The following is a 26,639-nucleotide window of genomic DNA, read 5'->3' on the forward strand; positions in this document are numbered from 1 at the left end:
CAGTGAAGCGATTCAAAAAAACGCACCTCACGGCCGATGACTGCGAAGCTCTCGCACGGAGCGCAGAAGGTTCATCCTCCCTGAGGCAGCCGTTGAGTCAAAGACAAAGTAAAGGAGATGTAAACAGGGGCCTCCATCCCACCCACCGAACAAGGAGACATCAAGGAGGTACGCTGATTGCGAATACTTAGAAGGCTGAGGGATTTGGGGGAGAAAGATGCTAATATGGTGTGGAACAAAAGGGCATTGTGTATCCATCATCGAACTTGTGCTGATAGAAGAGTAATGCCAGGCGAGGTGAATGCAAATGGAAGAAATCAGTCGGGTTTGAGTGGTGCGTGGTAAAATTGGGCTTGATCTCTGCCTCCGCAAAGTCAAGAGGCAAGAAAAAGAGATACCTGTGAATACTTCCCTCTATGGGGGAGCGAGTTTGCCTTCGCACGTGTGTTTAGTCTCTCCCCACACCAGAAATGCCTCCATGTCTCTATCATTGAGCTGTCGGAGACTACGTGGAGAGAACAGCAGCTCTCCCTGAGGAACACTACAGCCTCTGCAATTAAGCACTATTAATGGTGCGACTCCTGCTTCTAGGTGCTTTTTAGGATACTTATTAAATAATAATGATCTGTCTAGTTATATAGGACTGCAAAAGTGTTGTTGAGCACTTAACAGATATTAATGATCTTTGACTTTCCTGGGAGTGGGAAACATTGTGATACACAACTCGTAAACACGGGTCTCAAAGGTGCCGAAGTCTTAGAAGGCTTTTGAGGATTGATAAGACTTTGGGCTAATCTGCACATGACAGGGCTCAGGGCTTGAACTGAAAGTGAAAGAGCTGTTTTCAGATAGCTCGTGGTGCAGGGTTAAAGGCCCAGCCTCAAAACCTGTGTAACAACAAGAGACGCTACACATGTGTGGGCGAGGAGACAGGTAGAAAGCAAAAAAAAAAAAGTCCTGACGTGTGGGCGAGGGGATAGGTAGAAAGCAAAAAAAAAAAAGTCCTGAGTTATTCCTGAGCTCCTGAATGGAAGGTTAGGCTTAGGAGCATTTCGGTGTTTCCCTGGGAGTCTTGCGAATCTCTCTGTACCTTGGTGTGAGCTGACTCACTTCACAGAGAACGTCTGCTGGTGAGCCAGGACAAGACACCAGAGTCCTAGACTCTGTGCTCATAGATGTACTTTTCTTTTCCATTTTCATATTGGCGGTATCTTTGGCTAGCTCACTTTTAAAAATCTAGTAATCTTAGATGCTCCAGTTTTTAGGGTATTGGACTCGGACATTAGCAGGGGAGCTGTTTTTTTTAAGCAGCAAGTATCTTGCAAATCAGACCTTTTTAAGCTATGCCTTCATGAGCATCCAGAAATAAAATGCATTAAAATCAGCAGTAGCTGCTTGTGATTTTGTTCCTCTCGAGTTGCCTCTTAGCTAAGCATCAGGATATGTTGAAGACTAGGAGCTGGACAGAATGAATACTATCAGTGCTGGTAAGTTTAGTCTGTGTGCTACATGGACTGTGCAGCTGTCAGAGAAAGAAGAGGCTGCTGAGAGCAGTCTCTTGCCAAGTTTCGGTTTCCTTTATGGTCTCCAGTCCTTTATGACATTGCAGCCAGGAAATATCTGGCAAGAAATGGCTGGTTATCCTCTTAAAGGCATTGCTCTCTCTTATACTGTGGTAGGAGCAGCCTGCTGGAGGCTTGGTGCTGTGACATTCTCATGGTGCAGAGCAGTAGTTAACCCCTGAAGCTTTTCTAAAATCTTAGTGTGCTTCTCGTTCACCAGGTTAAGAACAATAAATAACCGCTGGGAGCCCAACCTCAGTCTGAGGCACACAACAACAACTCAAGTCTTGCATGTTGTTTCCTTCCTATTTCTGTTTCTTTGGCTAGTGGAAATATCTCCCATGAAATTCATTCTGCAGCTGTGTTTCTGTTTAAGACACGTCTGCTGTGTTATGTAGCTAAGGATTGTTGATCAATCTCTCAGATTGTTATGCAGACGATATTTTTCCTAGAAGCTAGTGAAGGTGTCAGATATACCTTGAGAGTGCCCAGATTATGTGGTCAGTGCAAAGAGATGAATGTTGTTCTGTTGACTTCCATAGGTTGCCAGAGAAGCAACATGAAGCAGGACAGTTCACCTGTAGTAAGCTCATATGTCTGTGAGAAACCCTGTGGAAATAATTACCACCTCACACAGTCTCTGGTCTCCTTGTTAGCTCAGTTAGGAGCTTTGCGCTTGTTTCTGTTGACTTCACTCATGCTCTTCCTCTCTCTGCAGGCCAAGGTCGGCAGAAGAACATCACCGATTACTTCAGGATTTCTCAGACACAACAAGTAGGTGCCAGTGGGACGAAGAGCAGTAGAATCAAAGAAGAGCTACTGGATCCCATCTTCACTGAATCTGATGATTCCTTCAGCAATGTCTCCACTGTGATGGGGATCAGCAGTGATTCCTATTCTTTTCTGGAGGATGAGGACCTTGTACCAGCTCCCAGGGAAAGCTCCAGAAAACGGTCTCTGTCCACTGCAGCTGCAGGTGTTCACAAGCCAGAGCATGATTTGTGGGGTGAGTCTGAGAAGAAGCCAATGGTGGTTCATCCAGAACACAGCCAGATCAAGCAGGAACTTGATGATATGGAAATCGAACCAGTCCCTGATGCACACTATGGACTCTTGGGGACTCGGAACTGGGAAGTGCCTCGGGGAACTATTGACGAGCTCCCTGTTGAAGTCCTGAGGCACATCTTTGCTTTCCTACCAGTGACTGATCTGTATCAGAACCTGAGCCTGGTGTGTCGCTGCTGGAGGGAGATAGTGAGTGATCCACTGGTAAGGACGGCTGTGATATTGATTTTAGCCTAACCCTTCTCCTACTGCTCGGTTCTGTCTTAGTCTTGTGGCTGCATGTGTTGCTGTAGGAGCATCCACGCTGTGTCTGCCTCTCTGTGTTCCTTTAAATCCCTTTATTGTTCCCTAATGCCCACATCCTTTCTTATGAGGTCTTTTGTCATTTTTTTGGTCTTCAGGGCTACAGTGGCATCTTAAGATGCCAACCTGTATTAGAAGATGAATACTGGGGTAACTTCCCTTGCTGCATTTTTCCCATACATGGAAAGAGAGCATCCTGTAAGACTCCACAAAATCTCCCTTCACTGTTTTCCTTGTAACCTTTTTTTCTGACAGGGATCGTGCAGGAAATTCTGGCTACCAGACTGGGCGGTGTCCTCTCGTGGCCGGCATACGTCACTGTCCCCCAGCCTGTGTATGTGTGGTGTCTCTTGTAGTCAAACAGGTTTAGAGGAAAGGCCTTTAACTCTGTTTTTATGGAGCTTGGTTCATCCGCGGTCAAGGCCCTCACAGTACAAACAGTCATGAACACACTGGCAGTTGTTTTGGCCTCAGAGAGGATCTCTGCAGGTCAGTTAAAGGTGGCTTGGAGATAGCTGGCACTAGACTTGGTCACCCCTCACACTGGAAAATCCTCAGCTTGTACAAAGAGGCTGTCTCAGAGTGGTGGGGGACTGATCACAGCCCAAATTTTTGTGGAGGTCCAAGTTCTTATTCATGCCCTTCTGATAAATTTGAATAGGTAAGGCTGGACACAATGCAGGAGGTGTCCTGCGCTCAGTGCTTTATCAGCACAGTGTGCATGCTTTGAGCCTGAAGAGCTAGGGAGATGCATAGAAAATGCATGCATTGAATGCTCGGTGTGCTCAAGTCCTCTCCCAAGTCTGCTCTTCACTCCCTAACACAGCCTAAAAGGCAGCGCCCTGTCTGTTTTTACCGAAGAAGTCCAAACAGCAGGTTGTGGGAGGGTGGGGCTTCATGGACACAGGGATTTTTAGCACTCAGATCCTGCTCAGAGCAGATCCGTGCAATAGTGCTGAAAATATCCCTATTCCTTTAATGCTTTGATGTTTGAAACTGAACCAGCATCACCCTGTTCCCATCATTCTAGAAAAAACAGCCTTTTATAGACATGTTTGCAGGCTATGAGGAACCAGTCTCTCTCTTTCCTCTGTTTCCTCTTTCCTTCCCCATCTCATGCTAGGTACCTGTTTCCATCAAGCTACAGGGACTTTTTGAACTCCAGGTTCTCTTTGCAAGTCACATTGATTAGCTTATTGCCAGAAGAAATCTATTTTCCAGTGCTGTGAGATCAAAGATGGTGTATGTGCTTCACATTCTAGTTCATTCCTTGGAAAAAGCTGTACCATCAGTACCTGATGAAGGAGGACACAGCCTTGCACAGAATTGAACAGGTCTTGCAGAATTTCGCCATAACAAAGGAGCAGGAAGAATGTGTGTTGGGGCTGATCAGGTGAGTCGACTTCAGCACTTGACTTTGTACCTGTAGATCCTCAGACCTTCCTTGCTTTGGGTCTTCTTCCATTTTATCCTGTGAATTGCCAGGAGAGAAATGGGTTTGCCTTCTAAACAGGTGGGAGATGTACAGGAAGATGAGGAAGGAACAGTAGAAATCACTAATAGAGTTCTAGAAATAGGTAAAAAAACCTTCCCTTTCCTCTTCTTTGTCGTGTCAGGAGCACATGATGTACAAGTAGAGGATGAAATCTGGAGAAGGTGGAAAGGGGATCTAATTTCTGTCCTTCCTCCTACATGTGTCAGGAGCGCATGATGTACGAGTAGAGGATGAAATCTGGAGAAGAGAAGGTGGAAAGGGGATCTAATTTCTGTCTACCCCTGCCTAATGAGGGGCTGTAGAGGGCATGATGCCAAACTCTTTTTGCAGGTGCACCGTGAGAGGACAAGAGGCAATGGCCACAAGTTACAGCATAGGAAATCCAGTTAGATATTAGGAGAGTGGTCAGACGCTGGCCCAGAGAGGTGGGGAATCTCCATCCTTGGAGATGCTCAGACGTCAACTGGACAAACGACCAAACTTTGAAGTCATCCCTGCTTTGAGCCCAGGACTTCCAAAGTCTCTTCTGCAGTTTCCCTGATTTTGATATCAAGTGAGAAGTGATGGATAAGTGAGGGAGAGGCTGCAAAGCCTGGGGCAGGGGTAGCCTTGTACTAATGTCTGAGGCAATGGAGAAGCTGAACATGGACTGGGAAGAGGGGGCAGAAGAACAGTCTTGGTGGTGGCCTTTTGGCTTGGATGGTGTGGCCTCTTGGAGGGCGGGGAGATGGTTGTTGTACTGAAGGATGAAAGAGGTGAGGAGAGCCTGAGCAAGAGGGTGTCAGCAAGCAGCTGCAAGCTTTCCACAGGCTGGATTTGGAGGCTTAAAGGGAGGTTTTGGAGATGGACCTGTTTGTCACAGCACAGCCAGGTTGGGTACAGCAATTGAGAGAAGCTGCCAGGAACTCCAAGACAAGCGTTAGATGACAAATTCAAAAAAGGCTGGGTTGTCCTGTTGCTTGCTGCCTTCTGGCACCCAACAACAAGTTTGGGAGAAGATGTTATATGGTTGCTTCCTGCAGGGTAACTATGCTGGAGAGAGTGAGACTCAGTTTAAGCGTCCCTTTTAGCATCACTTTACATTTCAGGATCTGTCACGTCAGCACTGCTTCCCCATCTCCGGATCAGCCAGGATTGGCTCAGCATCTCCTGGATTTAGCTAAAACACAAATATCTTGTAGAGGGTGTGAGCTCTTCTTCCCGGTCCCTCTTATCTCCAATGTATTTTCTTCTTTTCCTTTCCTGAAAGGCTGCTTTCCTGGACCCGCACTGACTTACTGGTCACCATGCAGCAGCAGGCCCGAGCCCAAGATGGGTCCCTGGTAAAAGCAAGCGCTCTGTTCAGATCTCTGTAGTCTAGAGGGCAATTCTGTGTGGCAGTTAAATGGTGCAAATAGAAGAGTCAAATTGGGTTGAGAGCAAGGTAGACCCGTCTTCTGGAAAGAGACTTCGAGACAGCCAGGGTGAACTTGCAGACTAAGGGCTTGATGCAGCAAAGTATTTAAGCACATGTCTGTGTAATAGAACTGGGAATTACTTGTCTAAATGGCTCTAGGCACAAGAATGAGGATTGGAAATCCAAGTTCAGCACCTTGCAGCCTCACCGCTGAATGCATCCAGTCAAATCTGTGGGGCAAACAGCAAGGCAGAGTTACACTTAACCACAGCCTGACTGATGGTACTTTGGAGAAGGCTTTATTTACTTCTAGAACAAACTCACTTGATAAGGCTTCTTTGCAAATGCTGCTGTTCCCATTTTGCGCAGGTGCGTGTCTGCCATACGCACCGAACGGAGGGTAGATCCCAGTGCGGTTCTCCGGTGTTTGAAGAGTCATCACCTCTTCTCAAAGGCTGAAGTCTGCGTCGCCAACAAACTACCACATTTGCAGAGCAGGACGGGGGTAGGTTTAACAGTTATTAATGGGTTTATTTAAAAGGTTTAACAACTGCTGGTGCTTTAAGGTCATATCTGCCCTCCTGCATCTAAAGTTTTCCCTTTGGAGTGTTACTTGGTACTATTCAGGGTGACTGAAGAGGTTTTAACTATTCATCATGGCATAAGTGTTTTGTCAGTGTTGAAGCAGGGTTTCTCTGCTCCTAAGGGCTCAAAGCTTTTTGCTCACTCTTTCTTGTTGTTGCCTATACCAGCCTGAGAACATGTGGGCCATAATTGCAGTCATGGTGCTTTTCTCCGATGGTGTCAGTGACATCCAAAAGCTGATGGCGTGTCTGCAGAGACCCTCCTCTACCCTCTCTGTTGTGGAAGTGACCGAGACGCTTTACTGCATAGCCACACTGCTGTACGCGATGAGAGACAGGAACATGGCGATCACTAACAGGTAAGGAGTGGGGAGATGCTGCTTGCCTGCCTGCCTCTTTCTAGGCAATACGTAATATATATTTTAGGTCCCTCACTATAAGAAAGACATTGAGGTGCTGGAGCATGTCCAGAGAAGGGCAACAAAGCTGGTGAAGGGTCTGGAGCACAAGTCTTATGAGGAACGGCTGAGGGAACTGGGGCTGTTTAGCCTGGAGAAGAGGAGGCTGAGGGAAGACCTCATCGCGCTTTACAACTACCTGAAAGGAGATTGTAGCGAGGTGCGGGTTGGTGTCTTCTCCCAAGTAACAAGCAACAGGATGAGAGGAAATGGCCTCAAGTTGCGCCAGGGGAGGTTTAGATTGGATATTAGGAAAAATGTCTTCACCGAAAGGGTTGTCAAGCATTGGAACAGGGCAGTGGTTGAGTCACCATCCCTGGAGGTATTTAGAAGACGTGTAGATGTGGCGCTAAGGACATGGTTTAGTGGTGGACTTGGCAATGCTAGGTTAACGGTTGGACTCAATGATCTTAAAGGTCTTTTCCAACCTAAATGTTTCTATGATTCTATATACAGTGAATATATGCTCATGAGCAATTACGTTCCTCTTGGTTACGGTTCTTGAGTACCTCGGTGCATGCAGTTTGTCAGGAACAGTGTGCATATCCCTAGCTTTTTGCAGGAACATTCAGGAGTGTTGCCTTTAGATTTGTTTTAATTCCTAGACTGTTTCATAGTCTGCTTGTTTTTTGGGTAGTAATGTTCAAGAAAAATAATTTTTTTCAGAAACAAAAGCAGGTTTTAAAGCAACTATGGAAACTTTCTGATTAGAAATAGATACACATCAGCTGCAACAATTTAATGCAGTTATTACCTTCCTGAGACCAGTTACTCACTTCACTCCTCTTAAATCACACTACAAGTCCCATGGGCACCCATTGCATGTGCATAGCGATCCGTCCTGTGCCTTTTGTTCACAGAGGTGCCTGGTAATGCAGGTAAGAGCCCACAGGTTGCTTCAGAATTGCAATGAGAATGAGGTGAGGATTAAGGACACATGTAAATTCTTCTTATGAGAAGACTGGAAAGGAACTGCACTGGAAAAGGAATCTGTAGCCAGAAAGAACATGGTTCTGTAGGCTGCCCTCTTCAAGTTGTAGTTCAGCCTGTGTTAGACACAAGAGAAGTGTTTGTTCTCTGCTTACTCAACCATGGGCCGTGTGCTCAGGCTACTAACCAGGGAAATCAGGATGCTTGTTTGGCCTGTTAGTGATTGATAATTGCTGGCTGAGGTCATCAACTTGAGTAAACGCCTGCTGAAGATGCGGCAGACAGAGGGTCTTGCTCACAAGCAATGAGAGCTCATGGTCAAGGTCACCCACATCCCATCTCCATCTCCTTGAACAATCTAGACTAGAAGAAATAGGAATGACCGTGTCTCTTCTGCCATTATCTCTTCAAACCACACGAGGTTTGTGATTTTAGGGCGTAAGGAGGAAACGCGTCCTCAAGGAACTGTCTGGTACCTATTTGCAGCTCATAGAGCAACTAGTGAGTCTAAGCATGCAGGTCACCTAATGTGAGACACAAAGTCTGTCCTGGAGCGTGGCCCGGGGGGGCAGCTGTTCGGTCACAGGAACAAAGCTGCACTAAAAGAGGTAAAACCACCAGTGGTGTCAACCCTGATGTACGACAGAGGTTAATTTTAAACCAGCTGTTGCCGGCATAATTAGATTTGCAGAGTCGCTGTGCTCCTCTCTTTGCAGTAATAAAGCACCATGAAGTATTCTCAGGGCTAACACACTTGTATAAAATAAGACAGTTGATGAAACTGGTTCATTTTAGAGGCCTAAACTAGCCCAAATTCTCTCTTGGGCTCCCCCAGACTCTGTTGCTGGTAGTGGTTCAGAAAAGCAAAAGGATCCTGTGGATTCTGATCCCAGGTCATGTTTGCAGACCCTGAAACACAAAGCTAGCAGGAGTGAGGGAGAAGCCACAAACAGAGCTGTCCCCATGGTGCCTTTGCAGTTACTTTTCAAGGTATAACTAACTGCGCTTTAAAATATTAATATTGTCTCCTGCAACTCCCTGAGTGCTTGGGGCTTTGTGCATTGTTCTCTTGGAAGTATTCAAGATGTTGGCGGTCTATGAGGTGGCTGCAGATGTTTAATTTGTTATTGATGACTTCTCAATGATAGATTCTCTTTTGTCCTTTCTACCAGGATCCATTACAATATTTTCTACTGCTTGTATCTGATGGAAAATTCTTCTGTAACTATGCAGACAGTAGAAGAGGAAACACTGGCTTCACGCTGCAGACAAGACTTGTGGTCCAGGTATTGCTATTTTAGGTGATACGAGCAATGCACCTAAGTACGCAGGGCCCTGGTGGAGTGCTGAACCTTGGAGGGGGAGCAAATGTTTCATGGCAGGGGCTCATTGACAGGACTCTGAGATTCATAAGGATTAGTACAAAACCTTATTCTGCTCCTTGCCATCTTCTCCCTGAATTCTCAGCGGAAAACCAGAATCAGGCCTTAAATCTGTAAAAATTAAATTACCAAGCACTGACTGAACTTAAAAGTCATTATTCACTAATGGGTCTATGTATCAGTGCAACACAGTTCTGTGCGCTCCACTGTGATGGCCACTGAAATTTCGCAGAACCCAAATCACCCCAAAATACATTTCCAAATCACCAATCTCCCTATGGATAAGAAGCTCTGGAAGGAGGGGAGAGTGCCTGCTTTGATTTTAACAGTGTGTTCCTCTAGAACACTGCAAGCTGCAGTCAGCCAAAATGGGGACTGGCTTGCTGGTGATGTTACTGTAGCGCAAATAATGTGGCCGTTCATTTATAAACACTGCTTTCTGAGCACAGGAGGAAATGAGATACCAGCTGTAGGATATTGATTTGGCTCCTCTTTTCTGGATCCTGTTGGATAACTGTTACATACTAACTTTTTTATGTGTATATAGCTGTTATAAATTAGTACTGGTCGGTAGCTTGCTGCCTAGAAAGGAGGGACAGTAAGGAGTAAAACACTTTCTTGGCCTGTGGAGATCCAGGCTTGGTTCCCCTTGTGCTGCAGTTATCCTGGGTTGAGTCATTTAGCTTTCTTATCTTTACCTACAGAAGGGAAACAGTTGTGCTTTCATCCGTCACAGAGGTCTAGCAAATATAAATCCAATAAAATCACCATTTTATGATCCAAGGTACAACAGCGAGAGAGGTTGTAAAAAAAAAAAAAAAAAAAAATCAAAGGTAAACAGATGTTGGGTTTTGCTGCTTCTTGGTTTCCCAGCCCTTTCATTCTACCCCTCCATTTGAAGTCTTTTTCTGAGCAGATTTTGCTTGTTCAGTAAAAGATGCATCCTGGAGGCAGCCATCTAACTGCCAGCTGTGAAATGTCAAGGATACTTAAACAAGGCTTTCCACCCTTACGCATGCTATTGAGGAGGACCCTGTGCAAAGAGATGGTTCACACTGTTGGCTGATTACAGGTTTCAGACCTTTATGAATAAAACAATTGCACTCCAGCTGGAAGCGCTGGATGCCTTTCTTAACGTTAATCAAAACTCTCAGCTCCCCTGAGAGGCAGGGATAATTGATATGTCCTACATGCTGAGAAATCAGAGAGCAATTTAAGGTACGTGCTCTCAAAAGCAACAAAACGCCCCAAACCTAAGTCACTGTTTGTTTTCAATAAGCCCAAGGAACCGGCGTGCCAAATTCATTTTTAAAGCATGGCTTAGGGCCCTTGAGAAGATCTTTTCCTATGTAACCTTCCCCAAGGTTTAATTTTTATTTTTCCTATCTCCAATCTTTTCTTATTGCCTGCTTTTCTCATTTGCACAATAACCCAGTTGCTCCAGTGCCACCTTCCTGATTGTGGGATGGGATAAATCATTCATTGGTTTCCTTCTGCTGTTAGTCGATTTGTTTGTTTTATGTGGGAGGATTTATTTTCTTAATTCCTTTTGCTCTGTTTTTTTCTGGTTTTAGTAGCTGGCCTGAAGTAAAGCTGACCCATGAACAGCAAAGGATTTTGAATCACAAAATTGAGCATGGTCAAATAGTGAAAATTATGGCATTTGCAGGTAAGAGCCAAAAATTATGTTGTAAGAATAAATGCATAACCTCTAATTCTGCTCCTTCCCTCCCTGCTTCTTCTGTCCAAGGAATTGTGTGGATGCCAGGGGGATCAACCTTACATTTAATCAATACAAAAAATCAGAGCAAGCTTTTGCAGAGAAATAGAAATGGGAAGCGTGGTGGTGGTTACTCCCATGCAAGCTGGGTAAATATCATATTCAGACACGATACCGAAACCAAGTGGGCACTGTTGGTGACTGCCCAGAGCAGCTTGTCAGGGAACCCAGGAGAGGAGAAGCAACTCTCCGTGTGTTGCTTAGTCACATGCTGAGCCTGTTTCGCAGTGTTGCTGTCCACAGGCCACTAGACGGAGTCACTCGTACTTGTTTAGATTTAGCATCTCTGTAAGAGCAACACAAGCCAAGAAATCTTCTGCACTTGCACACTGTTATGAAAAGGGGAATTGCATAAAATTGAGGGAGCCTATTTAAAAAGAAAAGGAAAAGTAAATCATCTCCCTCCACCTGCAGAGAGTTTCCTTTAAAGACACCGCACTGGGGGCTCAGAGCTAATACATGCTCTGTGCCCAAAAGGCTTGCAAAAGGAGACGTACAGCGAAGCACCATGGTACAGAATGGTGGATTGTTATGTCTGTACAAAGTCACTGTGTCCAAGTGACAAAAACAGGAATGTTCATGAACTCTTGATGGGTTACGCGTAACTCCAACAAGGCAGGGCAGGAAAAGAGCTTGAGGAACCACTGGCAAAAAGCTTAAAAGACTCGTAATCCTTCTTCAGCCGTGTGGATGAGGATGCTTGCCAAAGCATCTGTTAGCTAACTGCAGTGTAAAGGATGCCTTAGAGTGAACGATGCAGTGGCAGAAAAGCTAAACGTGTTTCTGCATCTGTGTTCCTTGTAGAAGATCTTGGAAAGGACCAGCCTCAGGATCATTCTCTATAGGGGGTCTACCAGAGGGTCACTCTCACATTCACATGGGAAGGGTTGCGGATGAAATATGCGTTGGTACCGTTCGTGTCATGATCTGGACTGCATCACGCAGAAGATGTAAAGGAACTCAAGGGTGAAGTGACTGAACCAGTAGCTGAGTGTGAAAGCTGCTGTGGCAGTGGAATTACACAGGGAGCAATCTACCGGCAAGAGCAATATCTGTACCAGACAAAATGGTAAAAGATGGTCCTCATGGATGAAGAGCTGGTTAAAAGGTAGGAAGCAAAAGTAGGAGCAGATGGTCAGTTTTCCGCACGGAGAGTGATAACCACTGGAGTCCTGCAGAGACCTGTGCTGGGACCTGCTTTGCCCAACATTCACGAGTCATCTGGGAGAAGTGTGAACAGCAAGGTGACGAAGTTCGCTGATGCTGTGTCATCATTGAGGATATGAAAAGGGGCAAAGAACGAAATGTGCAGAGCCCTTCTTGTCTCACTTTTCTGTTATGATTGGTACTCCACGAGTGAAGCAACTTTGCCATGAGGTGTGGATAGTGCTGTCCTGTAGCAAACTGGAGTAAAGGAGAGCGGCACTAGTGGGAGATCTTACAAGGAAATGAGCTCATGAATCATTCAAAAGAGCAATTTTAACATTTTATTTACCAAGCCGTCTTTCAAGAGAACCAGTACCTTCACTATGCTCAGACTTCTAGAATATTGGGTGATAAAAAGATATTTTTTTAAAGGCTTTTTGGCTGCAGACTAATTTTTCAAAGCTACTTTGCTCCACAGCTTCTGCTGATTTCAGTTGAGTCAGTGAATAAATTCCCATTAGCTACAAATAGTCCTGCTGTGCAGTTAGGACAACAGGAGGGGGAAGGTAAAGCTGGTGAGAGGTGTGCGGATTCATTCATACCTGACTCTGGATGCTTTTTGTTTACTTTCTTCTGTTCTTCAGGTACAGGAAAGACCTCAACCTTGGTCAAGTATGCAGAGAAGTTTGCTGATCTGAATTTCCTTTACGTGACATTTAACAAAGCTGTTGCAGAGAAGGGAAAAAGTGTCTTCCCCAGAAACGTTACGTGCAAGACTTTCCATTCGTTAGCATTTGGAAGTGTCGGCAAACAGTGAGTGGGGATTTTAGATTCCTTCATTGAAGGCCAGTGGAGCAGGAAAAAGACATGTCAGGAAAGGAAGGTCTGGTTTTGAAGTAAGCCTCCAGGACTTGAGGAAGCAAAAATAATGAGAGAAATTATTTCTTTCACTTGCTTCAAGGCAGACTGTGATTTACAGTTTCCAAATTCTTTCAGGTTGGATGGGCCAGTGATTTTAGCAGCCATGTGAGCCTGGGGAAGCAGACTCATTGTCCTGCTCTGGCATAGACTGTGCTGACATAAGCCCCGTTGCTGTTTTGGGGGCTGTTCATCCTGCCTGTGTTTGTAGCCAAGGAGCACTTCGCAGGGAAATAGAAAGCCACTGAGAATGGCTTTTTCCCATTTCCCATTTACATTTCAGTGGTACAACCACTCTAAATGCTGATTTTCTTTAGTAGAGGAGGAGTTTTCTTAACCTGAGTTGTTCTAATGATACAGTTTCTGGCATCACCACTAGAGTGCTGTTGACTCTCTTGAGGGAGAAGAGACCTCGCAGAGGGATCTAGATAGATTGGAACATTGGGCAATGATTAATGGCATGAAATTTAACAAGTTCAAATGCCGGATCTTGCACCTAGGACGGCGTAATGCCGGGCACGAGTATAAATTTGGAGATGAGTGGCTGAAGAGCAGCCCTGCAGAAAGGGATCGGGGGGTGCCGGTCGGCAGCAGGCTCAGTAGGAGCCGGTAGCGTGCCCTGGCAGCCAAGAGGGCAAACTGCATCCGGGGGTGCATCAAACACAGCGTAAGCATCTGGTCAAAAGAGGAGATTATCCCACTGTATTCAGCGTTGGTGCAGCCTCACCTTGAGTACTGCGTGCAGTTCTGTGCCCCATAATTTAATTTAAGAAGGATGTGAAAGTCCTTGAATGCATCCAGAGGAAGGCACAAAGCTGGTGGATGGGCTGGAAGGAATGTCCCATGAGGAGCAGCTGAGGACTTTGGGTTTGTCTAGTTTGGAGAAAAGGAGGCTGAGGGGCAACCTCATGGCTCTCTGCAGCTTCCTGAGGAGGGGAAGCGGAGAGGGAGGTGCTGATCTCTTCTCCCCGGGATCCAGTGATAGGACGCATGGGAATGGTTCAAAGGTGTGCCGGGGGAGGTTTAGACTGGACATTAGGAAGCATTTCTTTACCGAGAGGGTGGTCAAACACCGGAACAGGCTTCCTAGAGAAGTGGTCGATGCCCCAAGCCTGTCAGTGTTTAAGAGGCATTTGGACAATGCCCTTAATAACATGCTTTAACTCTTGGTCAGCCCTGAAGTGGTCAGGCAGTTGGACTAGGTGATCATTGTAGGTCCCTTCCAATTGAAATAGTCTATTGTATTCTATTCTATTCACCAATTAAGTTGGCACATCTAAACTGCAGACAGAAGGAAAAATGAGACACATGAAAGAAGAGGGGAATCCTCTTACCTGGCTCTGAAAATCTGTAATTGCAGGGGTGAATGATGGGAATAGTGGGAATATCTCTCTGGCTCGACTTTTCATCTATAAAATCTGTAAAATGAACAAGTTTGTGCTTCCACCAGGAATATAGTGAGGATAAATATGTGCAGATTTTAAAGATATTCCATTACTAGGTCAAAGTGGGTGTGTAAAACAGAGCTTCTGCAAGTGTTAGTGTGTAATAGAATCAAAAGTGAGCTTGCTTTTCCAGTAGTCTTTTCATGTGTGTTTCAAAATGTCTTTCTTGTTTTTTGTTATCTGTGGCACAGCTATAAAGAAAAAGGCAAGCTGAACTTCTCCAAGATGTCAGTTTACTCCGTGAGTTCCCTTATCCGGAACCGCGAGGGACAATCTCTGTTCATAAGAGGCAAGACAGTCTCGCAGACCCTTGAAAACTTTTTTGCCTCTTCAGATGAAGAGATCTGTGAAGAGCATACTCCTATTTGGTTCAAAAATACTCATGGCGAGAGAAAACTTGTCAGTCGAGCAGAAAAGGAAGTGAGTATTTGAGATTAAGCAAGACTTGGGCTGCAAGGTTTGGGAGGGGCTGTAGTTGTCCCGCATTTCTCACAGTTCACAGGTATTTGTGCTTCAGCTGAAAAAACTGACTGCCAAAATACTTTTTTTCCTCTGGTTACAAATCCAAAGGAACTGGGGCCTGTTTGTTCTCCCTGTTCGCACAGCTGATTTCTAGAGAGGAGATTATCACTGTCTCTGCTCAGTGCAGATGTTTCTTCCCTGCAAGGAAAAAAGAGAAGAGATTGCATGTATTTACATCAGTGCCTGAACAGCATTGTGATACTACATGTAAAGACAATAAACATTTTTGTAGTCGTTTTGATACGCAGAGCCAAACCCAAAAATTCTCATTTAGAGTGCAGACATCTTAGCAACACTTAAAGGGTAGCACTGACCTTGCAAACAACATGAGCTGGAGTTGTGGAGAAAAACCAGCCTTTCTGCTCCGCAGTGATCACATCCGATCAGATCCAGCCCAGCTAGCAGAAATCCAATTTGCAGTCGTTATTTCTGGCAGGGAATGAATTGACAGCCTCAAAATATTAAGTAGCTTTAAGCATCTTGCAAGCTGTCCAGAGAAGCCAAAATAAACACAAAGCGTTAATGTGCAGACGTTAGGGGGTCTTGTATTATACTGTCCTAATAGCTGGGACAAAGAAATGTTCCTTTCAGGGGACTGCATTTGGAAAAGACCATGTTGAGGAGAAGTAGTTAACTGGTGGTGACACAGAAGAGAGGTAGGAGGAGAAAGGCTTCAGAGAAGCCTTTGTTTTTCTGCTCAAAGCGATCTATCCAGACCCTTCTGTTTTCTCTTTCTAGATCAATGTGGAAGAGGCGAAAGAGATATGGCACAACATGAAGAAGCTGGATGGAGATGTAGAGAAGAAATACAAGATAACTTGTGATGGTAAGAGAGTACAGATGTGAAATAGCCTTCAGATAAAAAGCTGTAGTAGAAAACTGAACGGATTCATACTTCTTACTTCTGGCTGTGCACCAGGAATGAGCATCAAAAAATGTAAAACTCCTGTTCTCCTGCCACTAGCTCACCAGGAGCTCAAAACAGGCCCAAAGGCTGGAAGTTTATTCATTTTTGCTGTTTGGCCTCAGAAGATGGTGGAACTATTCAGCTGTGTGTGATTGGCAGCAAAATCATAGAAATAATGGGTGAGACAGTGGGCGGACGAGTGCTGACGTTTGTTCCTTGCTGCTGTTGACACGTCCTTTCCTCTTGCTTCTTAGCACATGTGCAGATAGTGCCAGAGGTGGTTCGTACTAGGGAGAACCTTCTTCCTTGTCATTTTCTTTGTGCATTAAGAGCTTCGGAGTCGTCAGTGTAGCTGCCTTCCTCCAGTGCAGTCAGGTTGTTTTGGGTTGGTTTTTTTTCATCCTTCATACAGCCAAGGGAGACAGAGCAACATCTGGGAGCAATAGAGCTTTTTGCAACCCCTCCAAATGTCATGCAAATTCCAAGCAAGAAGTAGGGCCAGAAACATTTTTTTTTTTCAATGGACTTGTTTTAAAGATCATGATATTTTATGATGAGAAAATTACCTTCTCACTGACATGCCTTGTTCTTTCTCTCAGGGTATTTGAAACTTTGGCAGCTCAGCAAGCCTCAGCTCTCAGGATATGATGCCATTTTTGTCGATGAAGCACAGGACTGCACTCCAGGTGAGCAGTGACAGGAGACAGATCTGCAGCCTTCCTAAGCACTTTACAGAGAGGATGTTCGCGTGCTCGGGCGTTTGTGAGAAGTAGCACAATTTAAAAAAAGTCTGCCCCTCAACTGTAACATTATAACTGACCCATTGCTTGGTCCCAGATCCTGGCAAATTCAGTAAGGCAGCTTGTAAGCAAGCTGCAAGAGTGCATGTGCATCAGCTTGAGGGGTTGCTTTCAGTTGCTTTGGGCATCCAGACATGCCGTCCAGACCCTTTTGCTATTGCTTTGCTGCTGACAGGGAAAAACAGAATACCAGCATAGCCGAGGACATGGTTTATTGTAAGAGTGGTGAGACATTAAATGGTTCAGTTATCATAACAGCAAAGATGCTGCGTCCCACTCCGGCACTGGGTGCAAGTCTTGCCCATTCCTTGCACCATCCCAGGGATTTCTGAGTCGCGTAGCGGAAAACTGCTGGCTTTCTTTGCCGGGGATATGGAAAGTAGCTCTCTGTTGCAAAGCAAGATGAACTGGTTCTGCAAAGGGATCTAAGTGGACCGAACTGTGTGCTGAGGAGCAAAAAAAGGGGTACAGAAGAAGGCCTGTTTTTTCAGCAGATACTAAATCAGCTCAAAGGCTTCATCAGACCATCTCCCACCTGTACTCACTGGAGACCTGATCTTGCAGGGGTTTGGCTGTGCTTTCGCAGCTGCGTGCGATGCAAGCGGTTGCTCTGCCAGCACCACTGAGCCTTGGGCAGGCTTAGTCGAAGTGGACCGAAGGGCTTTCTGAGCCAGTGTGCACACGTACAGCACATCTGGGTCACTGGGGATGGGTGGTGGATTTGTGCTGGGCTCATGTGTGTGAGCTGTGCAGCTGCAGTCCAGGAAAAAATAAGGATTACGATGCTGTGCAGCTGCAGTCCAGGAAAAAATAACATCAGACTAAAATAGTGGGAGGATGTTTGTAGAGCTCCTAGTCAACTGCGTGCTTCCCTTTGCTTCTCCCCAACTTGTCTCCTGCAGCTGTGTTAACCCCTTCTTAAATGCTGTGAGTCATCAGACAAGAGATCTTGCCTCTGTACAGGCAAGAGATATTATACAGTTCACTCTTGGTTTATAAGCAGGCTCCTCCTTAATGCTCCGATGTTTTCCTGCAGCCATCGTGGATATTGTGCTGTCACAGACATGCGGCATAATCCTCGTAGGAGACCCTCACCAGCAGATCTATACCTTCCGAGGCGCTGTCAATACCCTCTATTCAGTGCCTCACACCCATGTCTACTACCTCACCCAGGTAAGATGAGGGTCTGCTGCTGTCCTTCCCTGGACAGATCCCTAATGCAGTGGAAAAGGTTTCACATCCTTCTTCAGAAGGTATCTAACAGCCAAACTTCTTGAGTTTGTCACCATGGTGTGTTTGCATTGCCTGGATTAGTGGCATGTTTTGCTGTTCACGCTGCGCACTGCAGAGCTCCTTTTTGCCTCTTAGTGGAGTGATCCCATCACTAGGAAAGCCATGTGGCTTGAAAAATGGGTACTGGGGTAGAGACCTTAGTATATGGCTTATTTCAAGGAGAACCCCTCTTTTCTGGGTTAGTTCTCAGCTCCAGCTGAGTGGGCAGGGGCAGATATCCTCCTTCCTCATATTGCCAGTCAATTACAACAGTGGGTCTCATGCACAGAGATGAAGGATTTAAGAGCAAGGAGATGAATTTTGTTCTGGCAGTGACCTCCTTGAAATAAAACCACATTGATTAAGGAGGACATATTTGCTGGCCGTACACACGATCTTTTTTTCTGGTTCTGTACAAACTCTGGCATTCCCACCTCTGCCTCACCAGTGGCCCTTTGTCCATGATATCTCCTGCCCTGTTTGTCTGCCAAGGGCGTAATTTTCATGAACAGCTTCAGCTGATCTGAGTTTGCCCTGGAAGAGAGCTCCCACCTTCTTTCAGCATAAGTGATGCTTGTGTCTCCAGGCTGCATTACCTAACTTGCTGTTATGCCAACTGAAAGCTCACCCTGATTAGTTTTTTGGCCTGATAAGCCACATGGCTACACAATGCTCACAGCTAAGATAAGGGAGGAACTATCCCTTTGGGAATCCTTGCAGAATGAATCAGCTTAAACCAGCAATACAAGCTGCAATGCAACCAGCTCCTAAGCCAGAACAGCCACCAAAACACCCATCCACCTGAGCTGCCTTTTCCCCTTGCACCATGGCAGCCTTGCTAAGGGGCAGGAGCCAGGGACAGGCACATAGGAATGGGGACTGCATTTATTTGCAGTGGCACGTCTTGTGACAGCCTTGGGACCAGCCTTGCATCACCTCGCTCATGGAGTTTTTTGGGTAACAAGGTTTTCTACTTCTCTTTGCTGGTGGAGGTATTGTGCTCAGCCAGGCACTGGTGTTTTTTAATCATGGTGTTAGTGAAACTTAATTAGGGCTTTGACCTCATGACGCTTTGACTGTTGGCCCCAGGTGTACAGGTTAGGAAACCATAAGGAGCAACCCCCAGCCCTGTTCTGCTGCTCTGGTCCATCACCTCTCCAGCAGCCCAGCCAAGAGAGGGACCTGGCTGCTTTCCAACCACTTCTAGCCCCTGCCCTGCTGCAGGACAGATATGCCATGTCGCGTTAACTTACTGGGGAAGAGTCTTTGCAGTGGCAGCTGTTGGGGTGGAGAAACTGTAAACCACGTTTTGCCCTGTTTGATAGTCCCATCTCACAGCACAGTTCCTATTGCCTTGGGTGTAAGAGTGACCAGGGTTTCTAGGAATAGTTTGCAGGGATTTGGGTGCTTTTTCTAAGAGAAACATTGTCCAGAAGGTTGGTGGGAATTGTATAGTTCCATATATAGTAATACTTTTGTAGGTTCTAACAAGTTCCTCTTCTTTTCCTGCTGTTTCCTTCATTTTTCCACGTAGAGTTTCAGATTTGGTCCTGAAATAGCTTACGTTGGAGCAACCATTCTGGATGTCTGCAAGAAGATCAGGAATAAGACGTTAGTGGGTGGAAACCAAAAGGGTAAGTCGTGTCGGTGCACCACTCGGCTCAGTCTGCTCTGTTCAGTGACTGGGGTCACAGAGCTACTGCATAATAAACAAAGTGTCTCAGGATTAATCCTGATTTATGAAGATCTTTGGTTTTTAGATATCTGCTTTCTAATTGCCCTGGCTAACTGGGAATTTCTTCATGCAGGTGATGTGAGAGGTAGCATGGAAGGGAAGATAACAATCTTATCACGAAGCAATTTTAACGTGTTTGAGGACGCTGTGAAACTTACTGGAAGAGGGAGACCGATTAAAATACACGTGATTGGGGTAAGGGGAAATTGCCAATGTGTCTTTCACATCCTAACCTCAAGTCCCCAAGCCTGTTGGCACTTGTAGCAGCGACACCTACGAGTGTCTTGAAATAGGTGTGGCTGATCTGCTGTCGTCTGTAGCACCCAGGTTTAAAACTAATATTCAAGGAGAAAGCAGCAATCTGTTGTGGCTGGGGAAGGGTTATCTGGAGCAGCTGTTCCTCGGATCTGTGCAGGCGAGGCTCCTTTTTTAGGCTCATTTGTCCCTTTTTTCATCAGGCTCAGATGAGACGGCAGCAGCTCCAGTCTACTGGGTGGGGCTGGGGCAGGGGCAGAGCGATATACGGCTATAACAAGTCGCTGCAAGTATTTGCATTAAATGGAGCGCTGCTGGCTGCCTTTGGCCACCGGCAGTGGCACAGTGTTCCTGCATTAGGGAAATAAAAATCAGCTGTAATTGCAGGCTGAGTGTAAAAACAATGAAAGGCAGTTGGCTGTGCCCTGAGAGAATAAACATTTTTCAAGCTCTCTTGAGAGACGAAGACAATGGTTGAAGCTGAAGGTGACCTTTGGGCTTGTAGATGCCACAGAGGGCTGTGCTGTGCTCATTCCTAATTTCCAGTCCTGTGATGGTCTGTTCCCCATCTCTATCCACCCACGAAAGCCAGGGCAAGTTGGTTCACCAGCATTGTTGGTGAGGGAAATTGGGATTTTCAGCAATGCTGAATGTTAACTCCTTGAGGGAGCAACAGTTCTGAGGTTTGCACTGAATTTTCATCTGCAAAAAGCACCCATGTATCTGAAGAAGGAGAGCGTGTGTGTGTGCACGTCCGCAGAAATTCACGTGCTTAAACTGCAGGGAGGTTTTACTAAGGCTCCACATTCCAAAAGCCTCACAGGAATCACTAGTCTTCAAACTCTGAATCATCAATACCTATGATTTAATTTGAGATCTTGTTCTGCACCCAGAAACGTAGAAGCACAGTTGTCCTAGTGCTTAATGTGTTTGAGGAAGAGCCTCGTCTTTTGAATTGTAGGCTGATATTTTAATTTCTTTTTTGCACTGGGAAACTGCATATTACAATGGAATGAATGTTTGAACTGTCTACCAGTACCAAAATCCTCCTCTGCCTTCGCAGTTTGGAATAAGTCTAAATGCAGACTGACACTTCTTTTGATGGAATAAAACAAACTGAATTTGGAAACAAGGGGAGGGGAAATACTTTCTGAAAGTAAAAATTGTCAAAGCAAAGCCTTTTGTTTTAGTTTACATTGAAATTGGAACATTTACAGTCAGTTTAGCAAGTTTATCTTCATTGTGGTGGCCCATCGCTTTAGGAAAGAGGATGCAGTCATGCCTGGAGCTGGCTTTCCCGCAAAACAGCATGGAGTCAATAGGCCAGCAGCATTTATGGCACAACAGACTTTTAAAGTTCATTTTCACAAAGCAGTATGCAGCTATTGGAAGCTAAAATGACCAAAACCCAAAACTTTCCTTGTTAGTGAATGGGAAAACATTATAGAAATATTTTTTTTTCTTTGAAAAGACTTTGAATATAAAATTCTGCCATAGCTCTGTTATAATGCCAATTAGACAGTGTCCTGTTCTCTTCTTGCTCTCTGTCTGTCCGTCCACAGAGCGGGCTGGATCATTGCTTTTTCAGCGGCCTTTGATTGTGCTATAGCCCCGGGGATTTCAGGAAGCCAGCTTCCTTCTGCATCTTCAGCACATTTCCCTTTTTCCCTCCCTCTTAACAACAATAATCACTGGGCCCTGCTAGTTTATCTAGAAACTCTAGACAGCACCTTTACTCCTGCATATTAAGATAAATTGTTGTTTATTTTAGGGGCTTGCCCGTTTTGGCCTGAGCAGAATTTATGATATTTGGAAACTCAGTCAACCCGCAGATGAACGGAAAAAAGGTGAGTACATCCTCACCCTTCTCTCTGTGTGTGATTCTCCCTACAGCAGCAGAGGTGTTTTAGTTTTTGCTGCGATGATGGAAAGCAACACGCATCTTGGTGTTTTATTTTATATTTCCTCATGCAGTTATCTGTTGAAAACTGGCTTCTCACTGGTAGTGTCATGGGCTGTGCTATTTCAGCCACTTCAGTGGCTGGTGTTAATACCAGAAATGCCGAAATTGTGGGGCCTGTGTCATGCAGTCCTCCCCAGCTTTCCTCTGCAATGCCTTGTCTGGAGTGCAAGAGCCCAGTAAACTCACAAATTGGGGTATTTTCCCTATATTTTCTGATTTGACTTCATTTTTCATTTGTCTTAGGTTTTTCCTGTTTTGTTTTGTTTTATTTTTAAACCTGTTGTGTTGCATCTTCTATCACATGCTTTCTTTTCACTGGTGGGTATCATTTAGGAAACAAATCATTCATTTAAAATCTCCCTCTGCCTTGGCAACAGTAGGCAAGTATTGTTATATATGAAGCCCAGAGACAAAGAAAGAACTGCCACGAGTGATTGATTATATGGCTGTTGTTACTGGTTCTTTGGAAGGTGAGCTACCAGGAAAACTCCTTGCCATCTGGGTGAAAAGAGGGAATAATGCAGGTTTGAAGGGCCCTGGGGCTGTTTCTGCCCTGAGCCCCTGCTCCAGCCGCTCTGAAGTCACGTTAGAGTCTTTTCAGACTGCTCGGAGTCTTTTCCCTTCAATTCCCAAATATCTCTGGGGACAAAGGTTGTGCAGACTTTCTAGGACACATGGTGTAGAAATGAGTGAGTTCAGTGAATGTTTGCCAGCTGCTCTCTCCTGAGCTCCGTAAACTTCTGTACCCTTCATAGTACACCAGCTCTGGATCTCAAAGTGATGCTGTTTTGTGAAACTGCCTGCTCTGATGACAGCATCGAGCTTTGACGGTGTTTTGCCTCAGTAAACAGAAAATCCTGAGCAAAAGCCACCCATCACAAAGCAAGGAGTACATCCCTTGCATCCCACAGCAGCGGTCCATCCGCTGCCCCACACCTGCCTTCCCTAATACTTACTCTGAAATTTGACTAGAATTAAAAAATGTCGTTATATGTGTCTGTCAAATAAACTCATGTCATCTGCTACTTTCTTTTCAGCAAACCTTGTTATAAATGACTCCTTTATCAAAAAATGGGAAGAAACTCAGGGCTTCCTCGGTTTAAAGGAATATGCAGACCGCATCGATGACAAAGACCTAGAAATGAGGATTGCGATAGTAGAGAAATACAAAGAGCGGATCCCTGAGCTGGTGCAGAAGATTGAGAGCAGCCACGTGTTCCAAGAAGCCATGGCAGGTAAAGCCAAGCTGTGTCTTTGATAGAGGATCAAATTCAGGTCTTTTTTCAATCCAGTGCTGAATCCACCTCGTTCTGCAAAAAAGCTACATTTGGATCAAGTCGGTCTTTTAGGGAGAAAGGAAGTTGAACAGCAGCTTTTGGGGTACGTCTGGGACTCCAGGTGAAGTTCAGTGCCACCAAAGGATTGCTCAATGTGACTTTGCTAGAGGCAAATACATCTTTGGACACAATATTTCCTGCAGTTGGAAAGCCCTAGGAGTTTATCTTGTTTTTTGGGATTCCTGTTGTAGTTGCCCTGCAACTTGCTGACTAGAATTTGGGGAGGGGACAAAGCAATCAAGTCAAAAATTCACCAAATAAAGAGCATTCCTGTTTGGGAGTTGGGGCTCAGGCTGCTGACAACCAAGCATTTTCCTTGGCAGGGAAGTTGTCTTCAGCAGTCTAGATTCCCGATAGAGGTGCTTTGCTTCTGATTTATATTTCGGGAGAAGTGAAACGAATGCAGAATGAAATAATTTCATTTGACTCGGTGCCTTGTGAAATTAAAAATACCTTTATTGCTGCAATGACTGATCTTTTTTCCTTCTTGTTCCCCATGTGCACTGGTTACAGATTACCTAATAGGTACTGTCCACCAAGCCAAAGGCCTGGAGTTCGATACGGTGCTGATTGCAGATGACTTTGTGAAAGTACCATCTCTCAGTGGCAATGAGCAGAGAACTAACTTCAGTATCGGTAAGGGAACAGCTGTGTGTGGTATCCATCCTGATCCGAAAGTGGGAAAGCAAAGCGTGCTGCCGCCGCTTGTCCTGCAAGCCCGTGCTTCTTGGTGGGATCAGGTGCCACTGGCTGTCCTAGTGATCACTGATCTTGTCATAGTTTCCTTCACAGCGAGACAGGGGCAGGGGAATATTCCTGCAGTCGAGCTTGTAGCCATCTAGCCACAGAGAAAGACCAACTCCACACTTGGAAAAGACTCTGCTTTCCTTAGGTGCCGCAGTTCATGCTTTGGAAGAGCTGGTCTCTTCCCAGTGAGCAGAGAGGAGCCTGCAGAGAGAATCTAGAGACTGAGAAACTCTTCCAGTGCCAAGTCTGTGCCCGTGAGGTGGGAAAACACGTAGCAGTGAGCTGCTTCTCTGGGCATGTAGAGTCCTGCCTTTGCCTGGAAGGGAGAACGTGGAACGAGGCAGGAGCTATCGGTGGTGTCAGAACCGCAGGAGAGTGCTGCACAGCTGTGCTGTGCTGCTCTGCAAGTTCATGCTCTCCCAGAGAAGCACCGAGTGTCCTTCCAGAAGTACTAGCTGAAGCATTAGAAGAATGGCAGAGCTGTTCATTCTTCTTCTCTAAAGCTATTGATCATCCTTCCTCCAACCTAGGCATGTATCCTGAGGATGAATGGAACCTGCTCTACGTAGCAGTGACACGCGCAAAGAAGTATTTGCTAATGTCGAAGTCCGTGGAAGACCTTTTAGCATTGGCTGGGGTAAGTGAAATCTTTCCAAGCAAGTCCTCAAGCGAGGCAATTTGGGGCCCTGATACCTGTACTTTGTAGCACGCTGCACCAAAGCAAAGCATCGTCACGTGCGATCTGGCTGAGCAGCCCTGCCTGTGAGCTGCAGCAGTTCCTCAGCTGGTGTGTGAGCACTCCAGAGGCAGAGCAGACAGCCGGGGAGGGCAAACTCCCAGACACGCTGCTGTCTCGTTAGGATCTGAAGTCTCGAGGCAGCTCTGCAAGTGATGACATCTCGGGCAGGATGGGCAGCGGCCAATTTAAAAAGGCACCGAGAGGGGCAGCACCCACTACTCGTAAAATCTGCTCATCTCTGATTATTATGTTTGGAGGGGGTGCGTGTGGTAGAAAAGCATAAAAGAAGATTGTCATAAGATTCACCCTGATCCTAAGATTCATGCTGAGCCTGGACTATGCCCTGGCTTGTGCTGGCGTAGAATAGCTGAGGTCACATTTTTTTCCTCAGTTCACGCTGCTCTGCATCGTGATTTCGGTAGCAAGACACAAGGTTGCAGCAGGTTTTTTCCACAGTCCTTGCATTTGGGTGTTGTCTTCCACAGATCCTGACTTCATATCTCAGTGCGAGTGTGTAGGTTCCCTTTTCTTTGTCTGCAGTGGTTGCCAGCTCTTACTTTACTTCCTTCCTCGCGAGCTGCTGCTGGCTTCTGCTTAATTTTTGTTGTCACCAGGGATTTGGGGGTTTTTTTGTTGTTTTATTTTTTTAAAAAACCATCATGTTGCAAGTCACTTCCCAGGGGGTTGAAAAAAAATACGAAACAACCTGTTCCAGTATCTCAGCTCCCTCTGAGTGTTGTTGTTCCTTTTTTTCTTGCTTCTTAGGAGCGTTTCCTTCGGGTGGAGCTGATGAGTGAGGCTGCAAAGAACGGGGCCACCGTCGCTTGTTCTGTACCACTCTGTACGGAAACACTGCAGTCCGGCTCCTGGCTGGTGGTGAAGAAGCTCCCTTTGACTCATGTATGTCCCTTCCCTGGGCCTCTGAGATCGCGTTTCTGCATTGGGAGCCTTCACGAGCCGCTTGTCACTTGGGGGGTGGCTGTGCTCTGTGACTGTTCTGAGCTATCGCACCGGGGAGGGACAACCTCAGTGCTAAGCTTCAGTGGAAGTGAGCAGGGAACATCCCACAGCTGGACCTCACGCCCACAGCTCCCCAGCCCTTTGCTTCTGCTCGCAACCCCAGCTCATAACAGGGGGTGATTTCTCAACCGCCTGATTCAGGGTGGTGGTGCAGATCCACTCAAGCCTTCACCTCTCTTCTGAGACTAATTGTGGTCTCAGGTGGGGCTGGTTTTGGTGTTTTGTTGTGTCAGATCCCATTTCTGACTCTTAGAGCCTCTGTCGAGGCCATCAAACATCCATCTGGGGTCAGCAGAGCACCCTTCGCCCCTACCAGCCAGCTGGAAATGACAATCTGACTTTCGGGTCCAGTTTTGGCTTCAGTCCCACCTTCTGGCTTGGGGGTTGATCCTTGCCCAGATGGTGCAGTGAAGGCCAAGTTTCCCTAGCACTGGGATCTGCAAGCACGCAGTAAATCTGGTGGAGCTCCATGTCCACAACAAGAGATAGCAGATGGCTCTGAGCCATCAGCAGGGGACACGAGCACTGAGACGGGGAAAAGCCTCGTCCTTCACCAGCAAAGACCTGCACAGGGACATTTGGGTTGTTGCAGCTATTAAACAAGCTGTCCCGTAAGGGATTTCCTTGCAAGGGAGGTGGCAGGAGATGCTTTGGGTGCATCGTTGCTCTCTTCCCTGGATGTGAGGGGGTCGCGTCCAAGATTGGAAGCCTTCCTCCAGCCTTTCTTTTCTCTCACATCTCCTCTTTTTCTCCCACAGAGCAATGGCAGCAGGGATGCAGGCGGCTACCTTTGCCGCGCTTGCACGCAGCAGCGCTTTGGCTCTCTGACACCACTCACCTTTTTCCCAGCGCTTCAGGAATGGCCCGTCCAGCTCTAA

At 46.1% G+C, this 26,639-nt stretch overlaps 1 protein-coding gene across 1 annotated transcript; it reads left to right on the forward strand.

Moving 5' to 3' along the window:
* On the forward strand, positions 1 to 26,639 carry FBXO18 (F-box protein, helicase, 18; the record flags this gene model as incomplete). The annotated part of the gene is made up of 20 exons (XM_009577355.1): positions 1 to 168; positions 2,281 to 2,831; positions 4,193 to 4,323; positions 6,191 to 6,326; positions 6,574 to 6,764; positions 8,966 to 9,079; positions 10,750 to 10,844; positions 12,746 to 12,914; positions 14,656 to 14,884; positions 15,725 to 15,812; positions 16,493 to 16,579; positions 17,730 to 17,866; positions 19,500 to 19,599; positions 19,774 to 19,895; positions 21,727 to 21,802; positions 22,956 to 23,153; positions 23,769 to 23,891; positions 24,533 to 24,639; positions 25,507 to 25,641; positions 26,520 to 26,639. Coding segments are annotated over 20 exons (3,077 nt in total), but the record flags the coding sequence as incomplete, so codon positions are not given.

The sequence above is a fragment of the Fulmarus glacialis genome, unplaced genomic scaffold (assembly GCF_000690835.1).
Source record: "Fulmarus glacialis isolate BGI_N327 unplaced genomic scaffold, ASM69083v1 scaffold5055, whole genome shotgun sequence".
In the NCBI taxonomy this organism is placed as follows: Eukaryota; Metazoa; Chordata; class Aves; order Procellariiformes; family Procellariidae; genus Fulmarus; species Fulmarus glacialis.